This window comes from Amblyraja radiata, chromosome 37 (genome assembly GCF_010909765.2).
Source record: "Amblyraja radiata isolate CabotCenter1 chromosome 37, sAmbRad1.1.pri, whole genome shotgun sequence".
Taxonomy (NCBI): Eukaryota; Metazoa; Chordata; class Chondrichthyes; order Rajiformes; family Rajidae; genus Amblyraja; species Amblyraja radiata.
In genome coordinates this window covers 21,900,592-21,923,166 of record NC_045992.1, presented here as the reverse complement: position 1 = coordinate 21,923,166, position 22,575 = coordinate 21,900,592, and the positions used below count along the sequence as shown (strand labels likewise).

Genomic DNA, 22,575 nt, shown 5'->3' with positions numbered 1-22,575 from the left:
CCATTAATTAATATCCACAATACAGGGACACAGCGACTCGAGTTGATGCCTCACAGCACCAGAGACCCGGGTTCAATCCCGACTACGAGTGCTGTATGTGTGTGGAATTTGTACGTTCTCCCCGTGACCACGAGGGTTTCCTCCGGGTGCTCCGGTTTTCTCCCACACTCCAAAGGCATGCAGGTTTGTAGGATTATTGGCCCTCTGTAAATTGCCTCCCAGTGTATAGGGAGTGAATGAGAAAGTGGGATAACATGGAACTAGTGTGAACGGGTGATCGATGGTCAGAGTGATGTTCAGGGCAAAAGGCCTTGTGTCAATGTTGTATCACTAACTAAGCAAATCTAGAACAGATTCAGAACTAATCTAGAACCAATCTAGAGCTAAACTAAAACTAAACTAAACTAAACCAGTGCCACAAAGCCCAAAGTCGTTAATGCAACCAAATTAGTGTTGGTGTAGTATAGCGTTCAAGTGTCTGATGGTTGGTGGGAAGAAGCTGTTCCTGAACCTGGATGTTAGTTTTCAGGCTGCTGCACCTTCCCGATGGCAGGAGTGAAATAAGAGTGTAGCCAGGGTGGTGTGGGTCTCTGATGATGATAAGGCCGAATTAAGTTAAAAATATAAGAAGATCCTGGGCTAGCTTACAGCTTATATTTAGTCTCAAATTAGGCTTGCCTCAGGTTGCGGTGTGTGAGATAATGAATACTATAACATTTGTCTCCCAAGTGACGAGAGAGGAAGCAGAGAAGTAGCTAGATCTCTGATGGATTTGAGAGGTGAAATGCCTTACACCAAATGTCCGATGTTTATGAGAGAGGAAGTGACAGAGAGGAAACTAGATTCAAGGGGCAATACCAAATGGCCAATGTTTTTAATATATCTTGAACCATGTGACAAAATGCCTTTGATGTGATGCATTCTGTAGAAACCTTTATTTTCCTGTACCTCTGACCATGACTAATGTCTGTGGAATGTGCTAAGGTGAAAAAAAACACTATATAATACGATGTAATTCTGTTGTTCAGGGAAGTGAATGAGGACGGTGAAATGTCTGTAATTGCTCACTTGACTAGTTCTCCCTCCCTTCCATCGGCCGAATATAAGTAAAGTTTTGAACTGGTCTTTATTCTCTGGAGCGCAGAAGGTTAAGGGGGGACTTGATAGAGGTCTTTAAAATGATGAGAGGGATAGACAGAGTTGATGTGGACAAGCTTTTCCCTTTGAGAATAGGGAAGATTCAAACAAGAGGACATGACTTCAGAATTAAGGGACAGAAGTTTAGGGGTAACATGAGGGGGAACTTCTTTACTCAGAGAGTGGTAGCGGTGTGGAATGAGCTTCCAGTGGAAGTAGTGGAGGCAGGTTCGATGGTATCATTTAAAAATAAATTGGATAGGCATATGGATGAGAAGGGAATGGAGGGTTATGGTATGAGTGCAGGCAGGTGGGACTAAGGGAAAATAATTGTTCGGCACGGACTTGTAGGGCCGAGATGGCCTGTTTCCGTGCTGTAATTGTTATATGGTTATATGGTCTACCAAACAGTTTGTGTTGTCTGTTTATTAAGAAGCGAACCTGTTAAGTTGTTATAAAAGTAACTTTTTCAATGATGCTGCCTTTGAGGCAGCGAGTCCTATAGACTAGACTTTAGAGATGCAGCGTGGAACCAGGCATTTCAACCCACCCAGTCCGCACTGACCAGCGATCCCCGCACATTAACACTATCCACAAGGGACAATTTACAATTTTAGCAAATCTACAAATCTATATGTCTTTGGAGTGTGGAAGGAAACCGGAGCACCCAGAAAAAATCCATGTGGTCACAGGGAGAACATGCAAACTCCATACAGACAGTACCTGAAGCAAGGATTAAACCCGGGTCTCTGGTGCTGTGAGGCAGCAACTTTACCGCTGAGCCACCGTGACGCCGCAATGGAGATGAGGAGGAATTTCTTTAGTCAGAGGGTGGTACATCTGTGGATGACTATAGAGGCCACGTCAATGGATATCTTTACGGCAAAGATTGATGATTAGTATGGATGTCAGAGGTTATGGGGAGCAGGCAGGAGAATGGGGTTGTGAGGGAGACAGATCAGCCATCTTGAATGGTGGTGTAGACAAGATGGGCTGAATGGCCTAATTCTGCACATTTATCTTATGGTCTGTCTCTAGGGTCACCCTGGTTGTACCTTCCCAGAGATACCCTCCCCCCCACCATCCCCACTGGTCTTGTCTCCTGGTCGGAGTGATGACACGGGATCTGGGGGAGGGGCAAAGGGTCAGAGTGAGGGGTCAGGTGGTCGCTGTGAGGGTTGAGGGTTCGGTGTCAGGGGTGGGAGTGAGGGTCGAGGAGTCGCGGTGAGGGGTCCACGGTGAGGGTCGTACTGAGGGGTGAGGGGTCGCACTGAGGGGTGAGGGGTCGCACTGAGGGGTGAGGGGTCGCACTGTGGGGTGAGGGGTCGCACTATGGGGTGAGGGGTCGCAGTGAGGCGTTCTTACCTGCAGGAAGGCGATGACGAGCAGGGCTCCAGCTACGAAGTAGATGTTCCGGGGCAGCCAGTCCTCGAAGGCCTGAACACAGCCCTTGGTGTAGATGACCAGGTTGTCCTTCACCTGATCACAGACAGAGGTCAGTGTCGCGCACCGGCACCATGCCCAGTACCCCGTCTCATCACATGTACCCCACTAAGCACCATACACTCACACACAAGTACAATGGGTGCAGGGGGAGATACAGAGTGCAGCTCAACATTGCAGCGCGGCACTTCCATGGAGTCCAATGTCCGCAATGGGGTAGAGGTGAATCAGACAGTAGTAACCCCCTGCCCCTACGCACACGCACACACATACACACAGGGGACACTCACATGCCCAAGCACACACACACACGACACACGCGCGCACACACACACACACACACACAGGGGACACTCACATGCCCAAGCACACACACACACGACACACGCGCGCACACACACACACACACACAGGACACACGCGCACACAGACACACACACACAGGGGACACACACACGCCCACACAGGGGACACACACACACACGACACACATACACACACGCGCACACAGGGGAAAACACACAGGGGACACATGCGCACACACAGGGGACACATGCGCACACACACACACACACACACACACACAGGGGACACAGGAAATGGGGGTGGGGAGAGAGGACACAGGGTAGGGGTGGGATGGGGAATTTGACAGAACAGATTGGGTGGGGGGGGGATGGAGAGGGGACACAGGGAAAGAGGGGGGAAGGTGAGGCAAGATGAGGTAGGGGATGAAGAGGATGAGTTGGGAGGGGAGGGGGCAGAGGGGGGACATGACGGGGGTGGGAATGGGGCACGACAGAGTGGGGGGGGGGAAAGGGGTGGTGAGACATGACGGATGGGAGGGGTGGAGAGGACACTGGGCGGTCAGGACCCTGGTCTCAAGCAGTGGGCAAGGCGGGTGGTGATCATTCAGACCGTGTATGGCCCGACCCATATAGGACCCCCTCCCCCTCCGGGCAGCACGGCGACAGGGGCCTCCTTACCTGGCCCTTGGCGCGGATGTCGTATCCACACTGGGTGTTCACCACGTTGTGCTGTAAGGCAGGAACAAAGTCCCACGTCACTCTGACTCAGCACCCACCCCTCAACAACTCCCCCCTCCCCCGAAAACCCCCCCTCAGCACCCCTCTCCCCATAATACCCCCCTTCCCTCAACGGTCCCCTCTCCCCTCAACGCCCCCCTTCCCCTCAATGCCCCCCTTCCCCTCAACAACACCCCTCTCCCCTCAACGCCCCCCTCTCCCCTCAACGCCCCCCTTCCCCTCAACAACACCCCTCTCCCCTCAACGTCCCCCTTCCCCTCAACGCCCCCCTTCCCCTCAACAACACCCCTCTCCCCTCAACACTGAACCCCTCCCACCTCAACCCCTCCCACCTCAACCCCTCCCCCCTCAACACCCCCCCACCCCCCCCCCCCTTCCCTCAACACCCCCCACCAAGTTTAGGGAGAGGGAAGGTTGACTTGACTTGCAGATGGTTAAAGTGGTCACAGCTGGAGTACTCCACACTGTGCTGGTCTCCACACTGCGGAGTGGATAGTTTCACACTGACAGCTATGTTCGGCACACTATCCATTCAAAATCAGATAATAGACACAAAATGCCGGAGTAACTCAGTGGGTTCTCTGATGAGAAAGGATGGGTGACATTTTAGATCCAGACCCTCTTTCAGACAGTTCGTTACCCATCCTTTTTCTCCAGAGATGCTGCCTGACCCGCTGAGTTACTCCAGTACTTTGTGTCCATCTTCAGTGTAAACCAGCATCTGCAGTTCCTTAGTCATAGAAACATAGAAAGTAGGTGCAGGAGTAGGCCATTTGGCCCGTCGAGCCTGCACCGCCATTCATGGCTGATCATCCACAGTCAATAACCCATGCCTGCCTTCTCCCCATATCCCTTAATTCCGCTAGCCCTTAGAGCTCTATCTAATTCTCTTTTAAATTCATCCAGTGAATTGGCCTCTACTGCCATCTGTGGCAGAGAATTTCACAAATTCACAAATAGAGTATTACAACGTGGAAACAGGCCATTCGGCCCAACTTGCCCACACTGGCCAACATGTCACAGCCGCACTAGTCCACCCGCCCACGTTAGGTCCATATCCCTCCAAACATGTACTATCCATGTACCCGTCTAACTTTCTGAAATGTTGGGATAGTCCCAGCCTCAACTACCTCCTCTGGCAGCTCGTTCCATACACCCACTCTCAGATTCCTACATAAAATCAGATAATGCTGTACATAAATAAATCAAGTCAAACTCAAGTACAATAGGTAGAGTAAAGGGGAAGATACAGAGTGCAGAATATAGTTCTCAGCATTGTAGCGCATCAGTTCCACAGACATGCAGTATCTGCATTCAGGCCATCAAATCTCCCCCAATAACAATAAACTTCCCCACGTTGTCAATATTCCTGGGAATCTCCCACTACCCCTTCAATCTGAGGGAGCGCAGTGGCACAGTGGGTAGAGCCACTGCCTCACAGCGCCAGAGACCCCTCTTCCATCCTGACCTCAGGCTCTGTCTGAGGGGAGTTTGCACATTCTCCCTGTGACTGCGTGGGTTTCCTCTGGGTGCTCCGGTTTCCTCACACATCCCAAAGACGTGCGGGTTTGTAGGTTAATTGACCTTCTGAAAATTGCCCCCTAGTGTGTAGGGAGTGGATGAGAAAGGGGAATAACATGGAACTAGTGTGAACGGGTGATTGATGGTCGGTGTGGACTTGGAGGGCAGAAGAGCTTGTTTCCATGCTGTATCTCTAAACTATAGTCCCCCTCCAGCCATCTACCACACCCTGTCGCCTACATCCAAGGGTCAAGGTGGAAACATTTTTTGCAAATGATGTAAATGGTGTGACTTGTGGAAGAAAGCAATGAATTATCCAGCATTTACTCCATAAAATTAAATATTCAGTCAAAAGTGTGAGCAGATGGTTGGCATGGACTTGATGGGCCAAATGGCCTGTTTCCATGCTGTATCTCTAAACTAAACTAATCCCCTTCTTAGACACTAAATGCTGAAGTAACTCAGCAGGACAGGCAGCATCTCTGCAGTGAAGGAATGGGTGATGTTACGGGTTGAGACCCTTCTTCAGCCCAAGTGTCAGGGGAGAGGGAGACACTGAGATATGGAAGCGCAAGGTGTGAAAACGAGACATCAAAGGGGAAAATGGGCAAGGATAATGCAGGATGGTTCATTGTTAGCACTAAGTGACAAGGAGGCAAACAAACAGTAAAATTAATCAGGAAGCCAGTTGGAGAACTAAGATGGGGAGGGACGGAGAGAGAGGGAAAGCAAGGCTTACTTGAAGTTAGAGAAATCAATGTTCATAACGCTGGGTTGTGAGCTGCCCAAACACAAATCCCCTTAGAGTCATAGAGTGATACAGTGTGGAAACAGGCCCTTCGACCCAACTCACCCATACAGGTCAACATGTCCCAGCTACACTAGTCCCACCTGCCTGCGCTTGGTCCAGATCCCTCCAAACCTGTCCTATCCATGTACCTGTCTAACTGTTTCTTAAATGTTGGGATAGGCCCTGCCACAACTACCTCCTCTAGCAGCTTGTTCCATATGCTCACCACCCTTTGTGTGAACATGTCAGATTCCTTTTAAACCTTTTCCACTTCACCTTAAACCTATGTCCTCTGGTCCTCGATTCCCCTACTCTGGGCAAGAGACTCTGTGCATCTACCGAAGTCTCCAGAAATTATGGGACGGAAAGTTTAAGAAGGGATAAGAGAGTAAGGTCGGGTAAAATCGGGACCTGTGTGAGCGGGGAGAAGAATACCAAATTAAAGGTGTGTATTTGAATGCACGCAGTATAAGAAATAAAGTGGATGAGCTTGTGGCACAGTTAGAAATTGGTAGGTATGGGGTTGTAGGAATTACAGAGACGTGGCTGCAAGAGGATCGTTGCTGGGAGCTGAATCTTCAAGGTTATATGTCCTATCGAAAAGACAGACAGGTGGGCAGAAGGGGTGGGGTAGCACTGTTGGTAAGGAATTAAATTCAGTCCTTAGTGAGGGATGACAATGGATTAGATGTAGTCATTGTGAATAGAGCTGAGAAATTGTAAGGAATACCTTCATGGGAGTTATTTACAAGCCCCCAAACAGTAGCCAGGATATAGGGTACATTACATCAGGAGATACAATTGTCATGTAAGAAAGGTAATGCTACGGTGGCCAATATGCAGGTAGACTGGGAAAATCAGGTTGGTACTGGATCCCAAGAAAGGAGTTGTGTAGAGTGCCTCCAAGATGGATTCTTAGAGCAGCTTGTAGTACCAGGGAGAAGGCAGTTCTGGACTTAGTGCTGTGTAATGAACCGGATTATAAGGGAGCTCAAGGTAAAGGACCATTAGCGGGCAGTGACCACAATATGACAAGTTTTAATCTGCAATTTGAGAGGGAGAAGGAGAAATCAGATGTGTCAGTATTGCAGCTGAGCAAAGAGTCATGAGGGAGGAGCCGGCCAAAGTTGACTGGAAAGGAAGAAATTTCTGGGAATAAACCACAAGATGCAGGATCTTTTCATTCCAAAGAGGAAGAAAGATACTAGGGGGAGAAAGAGGTGACCATGGCTGAAAAGGATAGCCAAGGACAGTATACAGCTAAAAGAGACGGCATATAACATTGCAAAGATTAGTAGGAAGCCAGAGGATTGGGAAGCTTTTAAAGAACAACAGAAGGTAACTAAAAGGACAATATGGGGAGAAAAGATTAAATATGAAGGTAATAATAATATAAAAGATCATAGCAAGAGTTATTTCAGTTATATAAAAAGCAACAAAGAGACAAGAGGGCGGCTGGAGAATGATGCTGGAGAAATGATAATGGGGAACAAAGAAATAGCAGAGGAGTTGAATAACTTTTTTGCATCAGTCTTCACAGTGGAAGGCACCAGCAACGTGCCTGAAATTCAAGAAAGTCGGAGGTGAAAGTTAGTGGAGTGGCCATTACTGGTGCTTGCAAAGCCAAAAGGGCTGAAGGTGGATAAGTCACCTGGACCGGATGGACTGCACCCTAGGTAGGGTTCTGAACGAAGTGGCTTTGATAGTGATATTTCAAGAATCACTAGAGACAGGAGATTGGAAAATTGCCAATATCACTCCGCTGCACAAGAAGGGAGCAAAGCAGAATAGTGGGATCTATAGGCCGGTTAGTCTGTTATAAAGAATGAGGTCATGGAGTACTTAGTTCACGATAAAATAGGCCAAAGTCAGCATGGCTTTGTGAAGGGGAGATCTTGTTTGACAAATTTGCTGGAATTCTTTGAAGAAGTAAATAGCAGGACAGACAAAGGAGAGTTAGTAGATGTTGTTTACTTAGATTTTCAGAAAGCCTTTGATAAGGTGCCACACGTGAGGCTGCTGAGGAAGATGAGATGGTATCAAAGAGCAGTTACTAGCATGGATAGCAGGTTGACTGGTTGGCAGAATACAAGAGTGGCAATAAAGGGGGCTTTCTTCTGGTTGGCTGCCAGTGACTAGTGGAGTTCCACAGGGGTTTGTGCTGGGGCCGCTACTCTTCACTTGGTACATTAATGAGTTGGACGAGGCGATTGAAGGCTTTGTGGCCAAGTTTGCAGATAATACATAAATAGGTGGAAGGGAAGGTAGTGTAGAGAAAGCAGGGACCCTGCAGAAGGATTTGGATAGAAAGTGGGAGAGTGGGCAGAGAAGTGGCAGATGGAATATAGTGTAGCAAATTGTGGAGTCATTCATTTTGGTAGTAGGAATAAAAGCGTAGATTATTTTCTAAATGGGGAGCGATTCCATAAATCGAAGGTGCAAAGGGACTTGGGAGTGCTGGTGCAGGATTCCCAAAAAGTGAATCTGCAAGTCGAATCGGTAGTAAAGAAAGAAAACTCAATGCTAACATTTATTTCATGAGGGCTTATATACAAAACAGGAATGTAATGCTGAGGCTCTATAGTGCGCTGGTCAGGCCACATTTGGAATATTGTGAGCAATTTTGGTCTCCATATCTGAGGAAGGATGTGCTGGCTCTGGAGAGGGTCCAGAGGAGGTTTACAACAATGATCCCAGGTCGACAAAAATGCTGCAAAAACTCAGTGGGTGAGGCAGCATCTATGGAGCGAAGGAAATAGGCCACGTTTCGGGTCGAGACCCTTCTTCAGACAGATGCGAGGGTGGGGGGCGGGAAGAAGAAAGGAAGAGGCGGAGACAGTGGGCTGAGGGAGAGCTGAGAAGGGGAGGAGAAAGCAGGGATTACCTGAAATTAGAGAAGTCAATGTTCATTCCACTGGGGTGTAAACTGCACAAGCGAAATATGAGGTGCTGCTAATCCAATTTACGGTGGTTATTTTAGGAAGGAGATGAGGAGATTTTTTTTGTCAGCGGGTGGTGAATCTATGGAATTCTTTGCCACAGAAGAAAGTGGAAACCAATTGAGTGAATATATTTAAGGCAGATATAGATTCTTGATTAGTACAGGTGTCAGGGATTATGGGAAGAGGGCAGGAGAATGCGGTTAGGAGGGAGAGATTGAATGGGCCGAATGGCCAAATCCTGCTCCTGTCACTTATGATCTTATCTTTCCAGCTCGACAATATCTTTCATACAACATGGTGCCAAGAACTGACAGAACTCTAACAGAACCCTGTGCATTAACCAATCAATTCCTCTTATGATTTTGTACACTTGTGGTTTTAGTGGTGAACACGAGTTGGGAATGCAGTGTTGGTCAGCGTGGAGAAGGGTGTCCATACTTACTGCGGGGTCAGGGATGCAGCAGGAGAAGGGAACGCCGCACCGCTCCCGGCTCCCGTTCTCCTGCGAACAGTTGAAGTAGACGTTGTTGTTCCAGTCGTCAGGACCACCAGCACCGCAGCACTGCATCTGTGGGAGAGGAAGCAGAGTGGTGAGAGGAGGCAGAGAGGTGATAGAGGAGGGGGAGAGGGGAGAGGGGAGAGGGGAGAGGGGAGAGGGGAGAGGGGAGAGGGAGAGGGAGAGGGGAGAGGGGAGAGGGGAGAGGGGAGAGGGGAGAGGGGAGAGGGAGGAGGGAGAAGCAGAGAAGGAGGAAGAGGGAGGAAGCAGTGTGGGAGGAGGGAGGGGGAAGGAGTAGGGGAGGAGGTGAAGGAGGGAGAAAGAGGGGGGAGGAAGCAGTGTGGGAGGAGGGGGGAGGGAGGGGGAAGAGGAGGGGGGAGGGAGGAGGGGGAGAGAGGGAGATGTATTCACAGGGCAGGAAGCCACGATTGACAAACAGGAAACAGCACCCACAGAGGAAGTGGTTTCAAATCTGTTCCCGCCTGATAGGAAACAGGGCGGCTCTCAATGTGAAGTTCCAACGGCAAGAGTTCAGGATAAACAATGGCTCAGTAAGTGGTCAGTTACTGTAGATTGCCAGAGCATTATTGTGTAGTGCAGCCAAAACAAAGTCCACCAGAGAAACAGGGAACTGCAGAAGCTGCTTTAAAAAGCTAGACACAAAGTGCTGGAGTATCTCAGCGGGTCAGGCAGCATCTCTGGAGAGGTGACGTTTCGGGTCGGGACCCTTCTTTTGACTCCGTAGTAGCCCGGTGCTGATGCAAGATTGTGGTTAGGGTTGTGCTGTGTTCAAGAGCATGAAGCTGTTCTTGATCCTGGAGATCACGGTGCTCAGGCTCCTGCACCTTTTCCTGATGTAGCAGGGAGATAGTTCATAAATTCAAGGAGCAGAATTAGGCCATTCGGCCCATCACGCCCACTACTCTATTCAATCATGGCTGATCTATCTTTCTCTCTCAACCACATTCTCCTGCCTTCTCCCCGATAACCCGACACCCGTACTAATGAAGAAAACCAAGAGATGAGTGTGTGGGCAGGGTGGTGTGGGTCTGTGATGATGCGAGCTGCCTTCTTGAGGCAGCGCCTCCTTTAGCCTCCTCCGTTTCTGGGCTGTCAGGTGACCGAACTAGGCTGTGATGTCAGTACGCTCTCCATGGTAGAACGTCTGGTGAGATTCTGAGCAGGGTGGGCTTTCGTTGTGATGACATTAATGTGTGGAGCCCTGGATAGATCATCCAGAGATACGCACACCCAGGAACGTGAAGATCTTCCCTCTCACCACCACCGTCCCATCACATGACACGTTCTATGGTTGTCCCAAGTGGATAGGAGAGTTGTCCAGCACTCTCTCTCTCTCTCTCTCTCTCTCTCTCTCTCTCCCCCTCCCTCCCTCCCTCCCTCCCTCCACGGGAAGCCTGTGTTTGATATGTTTGGAGGGGATGATGGTGTTGAACGCCAAGCTTTACTTGACTTTACAGATACAACGTGGAAACAGGCCCTTCCGCACCCATCAGTGACCACCCCGTACATTAACACTATCCTACACTCTCGGGAGAAGTTCCATAAGCTAATTAGCCGGTTTCCATGCTGTATCTCTAAACTAAACTTGTGAAGGTAACTTAACGGTTGTGTTGTAAGAGGCAGTGATCAGACTACAAAGTCTTCAGGTGCCCTGCAACGTATCGACTCAGAAGATAGATGCCAATGCCAGGGCTCTGTTTCAATGTTGTATCTCTAAAATGAACAAATAAACCTTTTTTTTTTAAATAATCCGAATGTCCTCATCTTTGCAGCAGATTTATTTTAGTTTAGAAATACAGAGCGGAAACAGGCCCTTCGGCCCACCTAGTCCACGCCGACCAGCGATCACCGCACACTAACGCTATCTTATGTGCACTCGGACAATTTACAATTTTACCGAAGCCAATTAACCTACAAACCTGCAAGTCTTTGTAGTGTGGGTGGAAACCGGAGCATCCGGAGTAAACCCATGCGGTCACGGGGAGAACGTACAAACTCTGTACAGATATCACCCATAGTCAGGATGGAAGCCGGGTCTCTGGCGCTGTGAAGCAGCAACTCTACCGTGGTGACACATCCCACCCTCCTGCGGCAGCGGATGGGGAAGCACAGGGGAGAGGAACACGTACGTATTTCTGAATGGCGTCAATGAGGTTCTGCAGGTCGATGTCCTCGCGGTACACCCCGATGTTGTCTCGGACAAAGCTCTGCACCTGCTCCTTCACCCAGTCCTGGAACACAAAGCCCAGGATCCCCGCCGCCAACTCCAGCGTGAAGATCGTGCTGATGATCAGCGAGAACTGCAAAACAGGATGGCAAACCATGGGCTCATGCAGAACAGGCACTGGGCCCATCAGCCCTGGAACCCCCAACCCTCATCTCCCCCAGTGTGATCAGTGTATAACATCATGAGGGGAATAGATCAGGTAGACGCACAGTCTCTTGTCCAGAGTAGGTGAATCGAGACACTAAAAGCTGGAGTAACTCAGCGGGTCAGGCAGCATATCTGGAGAAAAGGAATAGGTGACGTTTCGGGTTGAGACCCTTCTTCAGACTGAGAGTCGGGAGAGGGTAACAAGCGAGGTAGACCGTAACCAGAGGGTATAGGTTTAAGGTGAAGGGGGAAAGATTTAATAGGAATCTGACAGGTATCTTTTTCACACAAAGGTGGTGGGAATAGGGAACAAGCTGCCAGAGGAGGTAGTCGAGGTAGGGACTATCCCAAAGTATAAGAAACGTTTAGACAGGTACATGGATAGGACCAGTTTACAGGGACATGGGCCAAATACAGACAGGTGGGACTAGTGTAGATGGGGCAGGTTAACCTACAAACCTGTACGCCTTTGGAGTGTGGGAAGAAACTGGAGAAAACCCTCGCGGTCACGGGGAGAATGTACATACTCCGTACAGACATCACCTGTAGTCAGGATTGAACCCGAGTCTCTGTCGCTGTAAGGCAGCAACTCTACCGCTGTGCCACCATAGTCCCCCACCTGTTCACCTCATCCCCACCCTGTAGGGCAGCACTGTGGCACAGTAGCTTCACCCCACAATGGATGTGCCCAATATGATGCCAAGTTAAACTATTCTCTTTGCCTGCACGTGATCCATATCACTCCATATCCATGAGCCCATCCAAAAAACACCACTGTCCTTTCAGCGTCCACAACATCAAGGGAAGTGAGTTACAGGCACCCACCCACACTGTAAAACACAACCTTGCCCTTCTCACCTTCAAGCTGTGCCCTCTAGTCTTTGACATTTCCACCATGGGAACAAGGTTTTGACCCAATCTATGCCTCTCATAATTTGATATACTTCTAGTACCACTCAATCCCATATCTGCCCAACCTCTCCTTGTAGCTAATTCCCCATAATCCCGGCATCATTCTGCAATAACTCACATAGACACATCAGCATCTCTGGAGAAAATGGATTCTCTCCCCAGATGCTGCCTGATTTCAAACATTTTTTGTCTATCTTTGGTATAAACCACTTATTTATTATATTCTGGTAAACCTCCTCTGCCCATGTGCAAAGCTTCTTTTCTAAAAGCTGATAAGAATCATTTCCTCCTTTCTCGACCTCCCTGCAAATTCACACCGAGCATGTCCCAGTTAGAGGTTATTCCCATAAAAACCCGCCCTCATTCAAATCAAAAGTCTTCATCTGTAGAAAAACAACAGATTACTCGCTTGCTAAACTAGTTTTTTGTGTATTTAGTTCAGTTCTTGATTTTATTTAATAGATATAGTGTGAGATATTCAGCCCACACAGTCCACGCCGACCATCGTTCAATGAGTAGTTCCATGTTATCCCACTCTCTCATCCACTCCCTACACACTAGGAGTGATTTACAGAGGGCCAATTAACCTGCAAACCCGCTTGTCTTTGGGATGTTGGAGGAAACCGGAGCACCCAGAGAAAACCCGAGTGGTCACAGGGTGAACATGCAAACTCCACACGGACAGCATCCAAGGTCAGGATCGTACCCAGGATTCTGGCATTGTGAGGCTGCAGCTTTACTTTAGACTTTAGAGATACAGCGTGGAAACAGGCCCTTCGGCCCATCAGATCTGCACTGCCCATAAGCTAACACTATCCTACACACTAGGGACAATTTACAATTTTTACGGCCAATTAACCTACAAATCTGTATGTCTTTGGAGTGTGTGAGAAAACAGGAGTACCCGGAGAAAATCCATGCGGTCACACGGAGAACATACAAATTTCGTACAGGCAGCACCCGTAGTCTGGATCAAACCCGGGTCTCTGGCGCTGTGAGGCAACGGCCCATCAGGAGTGGGGATGAGATGAACAGGTGGAGAACAATGAGTAAAGGCCTTTAGTCATAGAGTGATACAGTGTGGAAACATGCCCCTCGGCCCAACCTACCCACACCGACCAACATGTCCCATCTACACCAGTCCCACCTGCCTGCACTTGACCCATATCCCTCGAAACCAAAGGATCTCGACCCGAAAAGTCACCCATTCCTTCTCTCCAGAAACATAACAGAAATAGGTGCAGGAGGAGGCCATTCGGCCCTTCGATCCAGCACCGCCAATCACTGTGATCATGACAGATCGTCCCCAATCAATAACCCATGCCTGCCTTCTCCGCATATCCCTTGATTCCACTAGCCCCTACAGCTCTATCTAACTCTCTTAAATCCATCCAGTGATTTGGCCTCCACTGCCCTCTGTGGCAGGGAATTCCACAAATTCACAACTCTCTGGTTGAAAAACTTTTTCTCACCTCAGTCTTAAATGGCTTCCCCTTTATTCTAAGACTGTGGCCTCTGGTTTCTGTGTGAAAATGTTGTGAAAATGTTCCCAACATTGGGAACATTTTTTCTGCATCTAGCTTGTCCAGTCCTTTTATAATTTTATGTTTCTATAAGATCCCCAGAGATGCTGCCTGTCCCGCTGAGTTACTTCAGCTTTGTGTCAATCTTCGGTTTAAACCAGCATCTGCATCTGTAAGTTCCTTCTTACACACTATCCATGCACCTGTCTAAATGTTTCTTAAACATTGCCTCAACTACCTCCTCCGGCAGCTCGTCCCATATATCCGCCATCCTTTGTATAAAAGAAAAGTTGTCTCTCAGGATTCAATTAAATCTTTTACCCCCTCACCTTAAACCTATGTCCTCTGGTTCTCAATACCCATGCTCTGGGTAAAAGTGGAACTCTTGTGGAATTACCCTTTCCATTCCCCTCATAATAGACAATAGGTGCAGGTGTAGGTCATTCGGCCCTTCGAGCCAGTACCGCCATTCAATGTGATCATGCCTGATCATCCCCAATCAGTACCCCGTTCCTGCTCTCCATATCCCTTAACTTCGCTATCCGTAAGAGCTCTATCTAACTCTCGCTTGAAAGCATCCAGAGAACCAGCCTCCACTCTGAGGCAGAGAATTCCACACACTCACAACTCTCTGTGTGAAAAAGTTTTTCCTCATCTCTGTTCTAAATGGCTTACCACTTATTCTTAAGCTATGGCCCCTGGTTCTGGACTCCCCCAACATTGGGAACATGTTTCCTGCCTCTAGCGTGTCCAAACCCTTAATAATCTTATATGTTTCAATAAGATCCCCTCTCATCTTTCAAAATTCCAGAGTATACAAGCCCAGCCGCTCCAATCTATCAACACATGACAGTCCCGCCATCCCAGCAATTAGGCTCGTGAACCAAAGTGGATAACCTCACATTTATCCACATTAAACTGCATCTGCCATGCATCTGCCCACTCACCCAACCTGTCCAAGTCACCCTGCATTCTCATAGCATTCTCCTCACGGTTCACACTGCCACCCAGCTTTGTGTCATCTGCAAATTTGCTAATGTTACTTGTAATCCCTTCATCCAAGTCATTAATGTATATTGTAAATAGCTGTGGTTCCAGCACCAAGCCTTGCAGTACCCCACTAGTCACTGCCTGCCATTCTGAAAGGGACCCTTTAATTCCTACCCTTTGTTTCCTGTCTGCCAACCAATTTTCTATCAATGTCAGCATCCTACCCCCAATACCATGTGCTCTAATTTTGCCCAAATTAAATTAAATTATTTAAATTTCTTTATTTATATAGCACATTTTTAGTCAACTTGCATTGACCCCAAAGTGCTTCACATAATTACATCCACACACACAGGCAAAGGTGGGTGAAGTGTCTTGCCCAAGGACACACACAGGCAAAGGTGGGTGAAGTGTCTTGCCCAAGGACACAACGACAGTATGCACTCCAAGCGGGATTCGAACCAGCTACCTTCCGGTTGCCAGCTGAACACTTAGCCCATTGTGCCATCTGTCGTCCCACTAATTTCCTATGTGTGACGTTATCAAATGCTTTCTGAATGTCCAGGGGCACTACATCCATTGGCTCTGCCTTGTCCATTTTCCTAGTTACATCCTCAAAAAATTCCAGAATTTTAGTCAAGCATGATTTCCCCTTCGTAAATCCATGCTTGCTCGGACCGATCCTGTTACTGCTATCCAAAATGCGGCTATCTCATCTTTTATTATTGACTCCAGCTTCTTCCCTACCACCGATGTCAGGCTAACTGGTCTATAATTCCCCGTTTTCTCTCTGCCGCCCTTCTTAAAGAGTGGGATAACATTAGCTACCCTCCAATCCACAGGAATTGATCCCAAATCTATAGAACATTGGAAAATGATCACCAATGCGCCCACGATTTCTAGAGCCACTTCCTTAAGTACCCTGGGATGCAGACCATCTGGCCCTGGGGATTTATCAGCCTTCAGTCCCATCAGTCTATCTAACACCATTTCCTGCCTAATGTGAATTTCCTTCAGTTCCTCCATCACCCCAGATCCTCTGGCCACTAGTACATCAGGGAGATTGTTTGTGTTCTCCTTAGTGAAGACAGATCCCAAGTACCTGTTCAACTCATCTGCCATTTCCATGTTCCCCATAATAAATTTACCCGTTTCAGTCTTCAAGGGTCCAACCTTGACCTTATGAACTATTTTTTTCCTCTTCACATACCAAAAGAAGCTTTTACTATCCTCCTTTATATTCTTGGCTAGCTTACCTTCGTACCTCATCTTTTCTCTCCGTATTGCCTTTTTAGTTACCAGTATTTCTGTTGCCCTTTAAACATTACCCAATCCTCCGGCTTCCCGCTCATCTTTGCTACGTTGTACTTCTCTTTTATTTTTATACTGTCCCTGACTTCCCTTGTCAGCCACGGTCGCCCCTTACTCCCCTTGGAATCTTTCTTCCTCTTTGGAATGACCTGATCCTGCACCTTCTGTATTATTCCCAGAAATACCTGCCATTGTTGTTCCACTGTCATCCCTGCTAGGGTATCTTTCCAGTCAACTTTGGCCAGCTCCTCCCTCATGGCCCCATAGTCCCCTTTGCTCAACTGTAACACCGACACATCTGATTTACCCTTCTCCCTCTCCAATTGTAGAATAAAACTTATCATAAACTTATCTTAAACGTTTCTTAAACAGAATGTTTCTGAGAGTGCAGGGTGTGATACTCACAAACTTGAGCAGGCAGATGTTTTCACGCAGGGCTCCGATGCAGCCAGCAAAGCCCAGGATAAAGGTCAGCAGGCCCACCGTGAGAATCACCCAGACTGGGTCGAAGCCTTTCAGCTCCGTGATCGACTGGATGTTCAGCACGCCCTGGTAATGGAGGAAACACCAGCATTAACCTGCACACACACACACAAGGCCCAGGGCCAACACTGTTAACCTGCACACACAAGGCCCAGGGCCAACACTGTTAACCTGCACACACACACACAAGGCCCAGGGCCAACACTGTTAACCTGCACACACACACACACAAGGCCCAGGGCCAACACTGTTAACCTGCACACACACACACACACACACACACAAGGCCCAGGGCCAACACTGTTAACCTGCACACACACAAGGCCCAGGGCCAACACTGTTAACCTGCACACACACACACGGCCCAGGGCCAACACTGTTAACCTGCGCACACACACACACACACACACACACACACACACACACACACACACACACACACACACACACACACACACACACACACACACACACACACACAAGGCCCAGGGCCAACACTGTTAACCTGCACACACACAAGGCCCAGGGCCAACACTGTTAACCTGCACACACACACACACACACACACACAAGGCCCAGGGCTAACACTGTTAACCTGCACACACACACACACACACGCGGCCCAGGGCTAACACTGTTAACCTGCACACACACACACACACACAAGGCCCAGGGCCAACACTGTTAACCTGCACACACACACACACACACACAAACAAGGCCCAGGGCCAACACTGTTAACCTGCACACACACACACACACACACACACACACACACACACAAACAAGGCCCAGGGCCAACACTGTTAACCTGCACACACACACACACACACACACACAAGGCCCAGGGCCAACACTGTTAACCTGCACACACACACACACACACACAAACAAGGCCCAGGGCCAACACTGTTAACCTGCACACACACAAGGCCCAGGGCCAACACTGTTAACCTGGCGCACACACAAGGCAGGGCCGATACCAGGGCCAGCATTGTTAACCTGGCTAACAGACAGGATTGACACTGTTATCCTGTGTAACAGAGACAAGACTGACACTAAGTCTGAAATCGTTAACCTTGTTTAGTTTACAGTTTATTGTCACGTGAACGGAGGAACAGTGAAAAGCTTTTGTGCATGCTATCCAGTCAACTGTCAACTGTCACGTATTAGCTAGGACATCCTGTATATTGGGCTAAATTGGTTTGTGCCATACGGGATCGCCGTTGTCCCGTATTTGACAGCTACTACTCGGGTCGAGGGGACTGTGGGTCGGAGCGCCACGTCCGGACCCGCCTCACCCGTCCCGACGTAGTGCAGGAGCAGCACCTCGCCCGTGGCCCCGTCGGTCAGCACCGACGCCCGGCCAGCCTGTCCACCCTTCGCACACACACACACACACACACACACACACACACACACACACAAGGCCCAGGGCCAACACTGTTAACCTGCACACACACAAGGCCCAGGGCGCTTCGCACGCCTCCGGCACCCGGGCCAAAACTCCTCAGCTGGCCCGCCGGCTGGGCTTTGTGTGCAGTCCAGCACCCGGGACAACTCATCATTCACCCAGCCGCAGCAGATTCGGGAATTGCCGTCGGGAATTTGTCCCTTATTTGGGAGTGAGAATGTTGGCAATCCTACCTGACACCGTTAATGTATCTGATGTAGACAGGGCTGACACTAAGACACAGATATAACCCTCTTATCCGTGGTTACGTCTGTGCCCGGGTGGGACTAGAGAGGGACTCCGCGGTGTTCACGGGCACCCTGGGGGATTTCTGGGACACTGGGGGCAGAATGTATCCCTACCGAGAATGGTGACATCGTTATTTAATATTCAGTATTGAAGAATATTTGTACGAAGGAACTGCAGATGCTGGTTTACACCGAAAATAGACAGGCAGCTTGAAGAAGGGTCTCAAGCTGAAACGTCACCCATTCCTTCTCGCCAGAGATGCTGCCTGTTACTCCAGTGCTTTGTGTCTCTCCTCTCTCAGGATGGGATCTACGCTCACCCAGACACCTGTGCCCCGACCACCCACTCATCACCTGTGCCCACTCACACTCAGCGGGCTGACTGCGGGAGCACGCGGTTGCTCGGCTCAGCACGGATGCCCATCACTGCCATGAGACATCGCCAGGGGCACTGCCCTTGCATTGGGTGTGTCGGGCCGAAGGGAGAAGAAGGGTTGAGGGTGCAGCACGGACCCCAACCCTCGATCACCAACGTGCTGTGAAACTCCTGCAGCTCAAGACGTGCGGCACGGTGGCGCAGCGGGTAGAGTTGCTGTGCCAGAGACCCGGGTTCGATCCTGACTAAGGGTGCTCTCTGTACGGAGTTCGTACGTTTTCCCATGACCTGTGTGGGTTTTCTCTGAGATCTTCAGTTTCCTCCCACACTTCAAAGACGTAGGGGTTTGTAGATTAGTTGGCTTGGTATAAGTGTAAATTGTCCCTGGCGTGTGTAAGTGCAGGGATCGCTGGTCGGTGCGGAATCGGTGGGGCGAAGAGCCTGTTTCCGCGCTGTATCTCTAAACTAAACTAAAGGGGAAGTGTCGAGGGAGAGTTAGCAAGACGTTGGGCCATGTCAGGGTGAACAATATTGTGCATTTATATAGCATCGGGGAGTGATATTCACAAACTGGACACCATGCGCTAATCTCACACATCCAACGCTGCCCATGCCCAATATACCCCGGTCCACACTTTTGGTCCTTCATATGTTCATAAGCCATAGGAGCTGAATGAAGCCATTCGGCCCATCAAGTCTACTATGCCATTCAATCATGGCTGATCTATCTTTCCTTCTCAATCCTATTCTCCTCCCGATAACCCCCGACGCCTGTATGAACCAATAATGTGTCAATCTGCCCCTTTAAAATACCCATTGACATGGCCTCCACAGGCGTCTGTGGCAAAGAATTCCACTGATTCACCACCCTCTGACTGATGAGGGTGTAATGACTTTGGGCTGAGACCCACCCTCTGGTTTGGTTTAGTTTAGAGATACATTGTGAAAACAGCCCTTTGGCCACCGTGTCGGCACCGACCAGCGACCCCTGTACATGAACACTATCCAACACATACTAGAGACAATTTACAATTATACAAAACCAATCAACCTACAAACCTGTACATCTTTGGATTGTGGGAGGAAACTGGAGAAAACTCATGCAGGTCACGGGGAGAATGTACAAACTCCACATAGACAGCTCCTGTAGTCAAGATCGAACCCGGGTCTCTGGCGCTGTAAGGCAGCAACTCTACCGCTGCACCAACTCTTCTCACCGCAAGTTGTGCCCCAGATGCCCAGTGCCCAAGGATGGGTTGACCAGGGAGACACAGCAAGCTTACCTTCTCATTCCACGCCCAGAAGGTGATTGCAAGGAGCCCAGCACCTGCCACCTGCAAGAGAGAGAGAGAGAGAGTGAGTGAGCGAGAGAGAGAGCGAGAGCGAGAGAGAGAGCACAGTTCAACAGGCAGCCACGCAAAACAAGTGTAAATAATAAAGTCGATTCACTTCACATCTGTTGTGGGTTTAAAATGCAGAACCTGCTCCTACAGGAAGGGGTGGTGTTACAAGTAGGAGCAGATGGGCAGGTGGGCGCGTGTGGGCAGGAGGTCGTAGTGAGGGGAGACAGGAGGGCGAGCAAGGGTACATACACAGGGCTAGTCCCGGCTGGCAGGCCTCTCCAGCAGGACCGGGAACCTGCCCGAAGGTTGGCGATGGGTGGAACTGGGAACTGGAGACATCAGACGCAAGGAGCAAGGACTGGTCGGCTGGTAAACCGGGTTAACGCCTCCAATGTCAGCTGCAGGAAGCGCCCTGGGACACAAAGATGGCCGTGCGAGGAGAGGAGAGGGACATCGGTTGATGCGAACTGCTCCAGTACATCGAGCACGCGGGCCGACCGGACTTTGGATAATGGCGACAATGGCGGTGCCCACATGTGTAATATATGCAAAATGACTGTGTAGTTGTCTAAGTGACAAGTAAAGCACAATTGACGATTGAGTATTTAAGACCCAATTTCAGTTTACTTACACAGAGCAAAAACAGGCCCTACGTGTCTGTGCCAACCAGTGATCCCCAAACACTAACACTATCCCACACACATTTATAATTGTTACAGAAGCCAATTAACCTACAAGTGTGCACATCTTTGGAGTGTTGGAGGAAACCGGAGCACCTGCAGAAAACCCACTTGATCATGGGGGGAAGGTACAAACTCCATACAGACAGCACCCGTAGTCAGGATCGAACCAAGGTCTCTGGTGCTGTGAGGCAGCAACTCTACTGCGGTGCCACGTACGGGCAGACGGGGCAGGTGGATGAGTCCTCTACATTATAGTTATCTTCAGGTACATAAGTAGTTTAGATATTCAGTGTACAAGATGATGAGAGGGATGGTAGATACAAAATGCTGGAGTAACTCAGCGGGTGAGGCAGCATCTGTGGAGAGAAGGAATTGGCGACGTTTCGGGTCGAGACCCTTCTTCGTCTGAAGGTCATAAGTGATAGGGGCAGAATAAGGCCATTCGGCCCATCTACTTTCCTCTGCCAATCAATCATGGCTGATCTATATCTCCCTCCTAACCCCATTCTCCTGCCTTTTCCCCCAAAACTCCTAACACCCGTACTAATCAAGAATTTATCTATCTCTGCCTTAAAAATATCAATTATCTTTCTTGGCAAAGAATTGCACAGATTCACAACCCTCTGCCTAAAGAAATTCCTCATCACCTCCGTTCTAAAGGAACGTCCTTTAGTCCCGAGGCTATGTCCTTTGGTCCTAGACTCTCCCACGAGTGAAACATCCTCTTGATGTCCACTCTATCCAGGCCTTTCACTAATCGGTAAGTTTCAATGAGGATCCCCCTCCCTTATCCTTTCAAACTCCAGTGAACACGGGCCCAGTGCCTACAAACGCCCATCATATGTTAGCCTTGAACAGATACTTAGCTCCCTGAAAGTGGCATCACAGGTGGACAAGGTGGTCAAGGACTGTCACATGGCCTTCATCAGTCAGGGCATTGAATAGAGAAGTTGGGAGTCATGCTACAGTTGTATAAGGTGTTGATGGGGCGGCATTTGGAGTAAATGTCCACCACCCATTTTCCGGCAACTGATGGTCCAGGCACCTCCTTTAATCCGGACAAAATTCCAAGAGCGCACTTGAAATCTCCCCCCCCCCCCCGACTACGGAAGCCTCCTGAAAATGAGGCGGTGATCTCGTCCTCATCTGGATTGGTGCAACCGATGAGGCTCTGGAACTCCGGCCTGGTCAGAGCCGGCAGATCCCTTCCCCATCGCTGACTTCCAAGCCCCACTTTGCGGGCCGGTGCCTCGGCCCCTCAGCGGCCCAGGCAGAACATTCCGGTACCGTTGGACTCTACTCGGAGGCCGTGACCTCTGTTGGTCCCGTAAAACTGAACTGCAGAAAGGCTCTGGAGCCATCAGCCTCACCTGCTGGTTCACTGGCACCACAGGTGGCATTGCCTGTGCTGCGTGCTCTATCATCAGGAATCATCTGCCTGATGAAGCTGCAGAAGCGGAGATCATTATGACATTGAACACATTTG

The 22,575-nt window shown here is 49.3% G+C and overlaps 1 protein-coding gene across 1 annotated transcript in view; it reads right to left on the bottom strand.

Annotated features, from left to right (window-relative positions):
• Window positions 1–22,575, bottom strand: part of LOC116966358 (tetraspanin-5-like) — a 49,574-nt gene that overhangs the window by 2,153 nt on the left and 24,846 nt on the right. The window contains exons 2-7 of the mRNA XM_033012539.1: window positions 20,347–20,397; window positions 16,909–17,052; window positions 11,523–11,693; window positions 9,319–9,444; window positions 3,564–3,614; window positions 2,503–2,616 (exon numbers count right to left, since the gene is read on the bottom strand). Coding sequence (XP_032868430.1) covers window positions 2,503–2,616; window positions 3,564–3,614; window positions 9,319–9,444; window positions 11,523–11,693; window positions 16,909–17,052; window positions 20,347–20,397 — 657 coding nt within the window. The remainder of the gene's footprint in view (window positions 1–2,502; window positions 2,617–3,563; window positions 3,615–9,318; window positions 9,445–11,522; window positions 11,694–16,908; window positions 17,053–20,346; window positions 20,398–22,575) is intronic.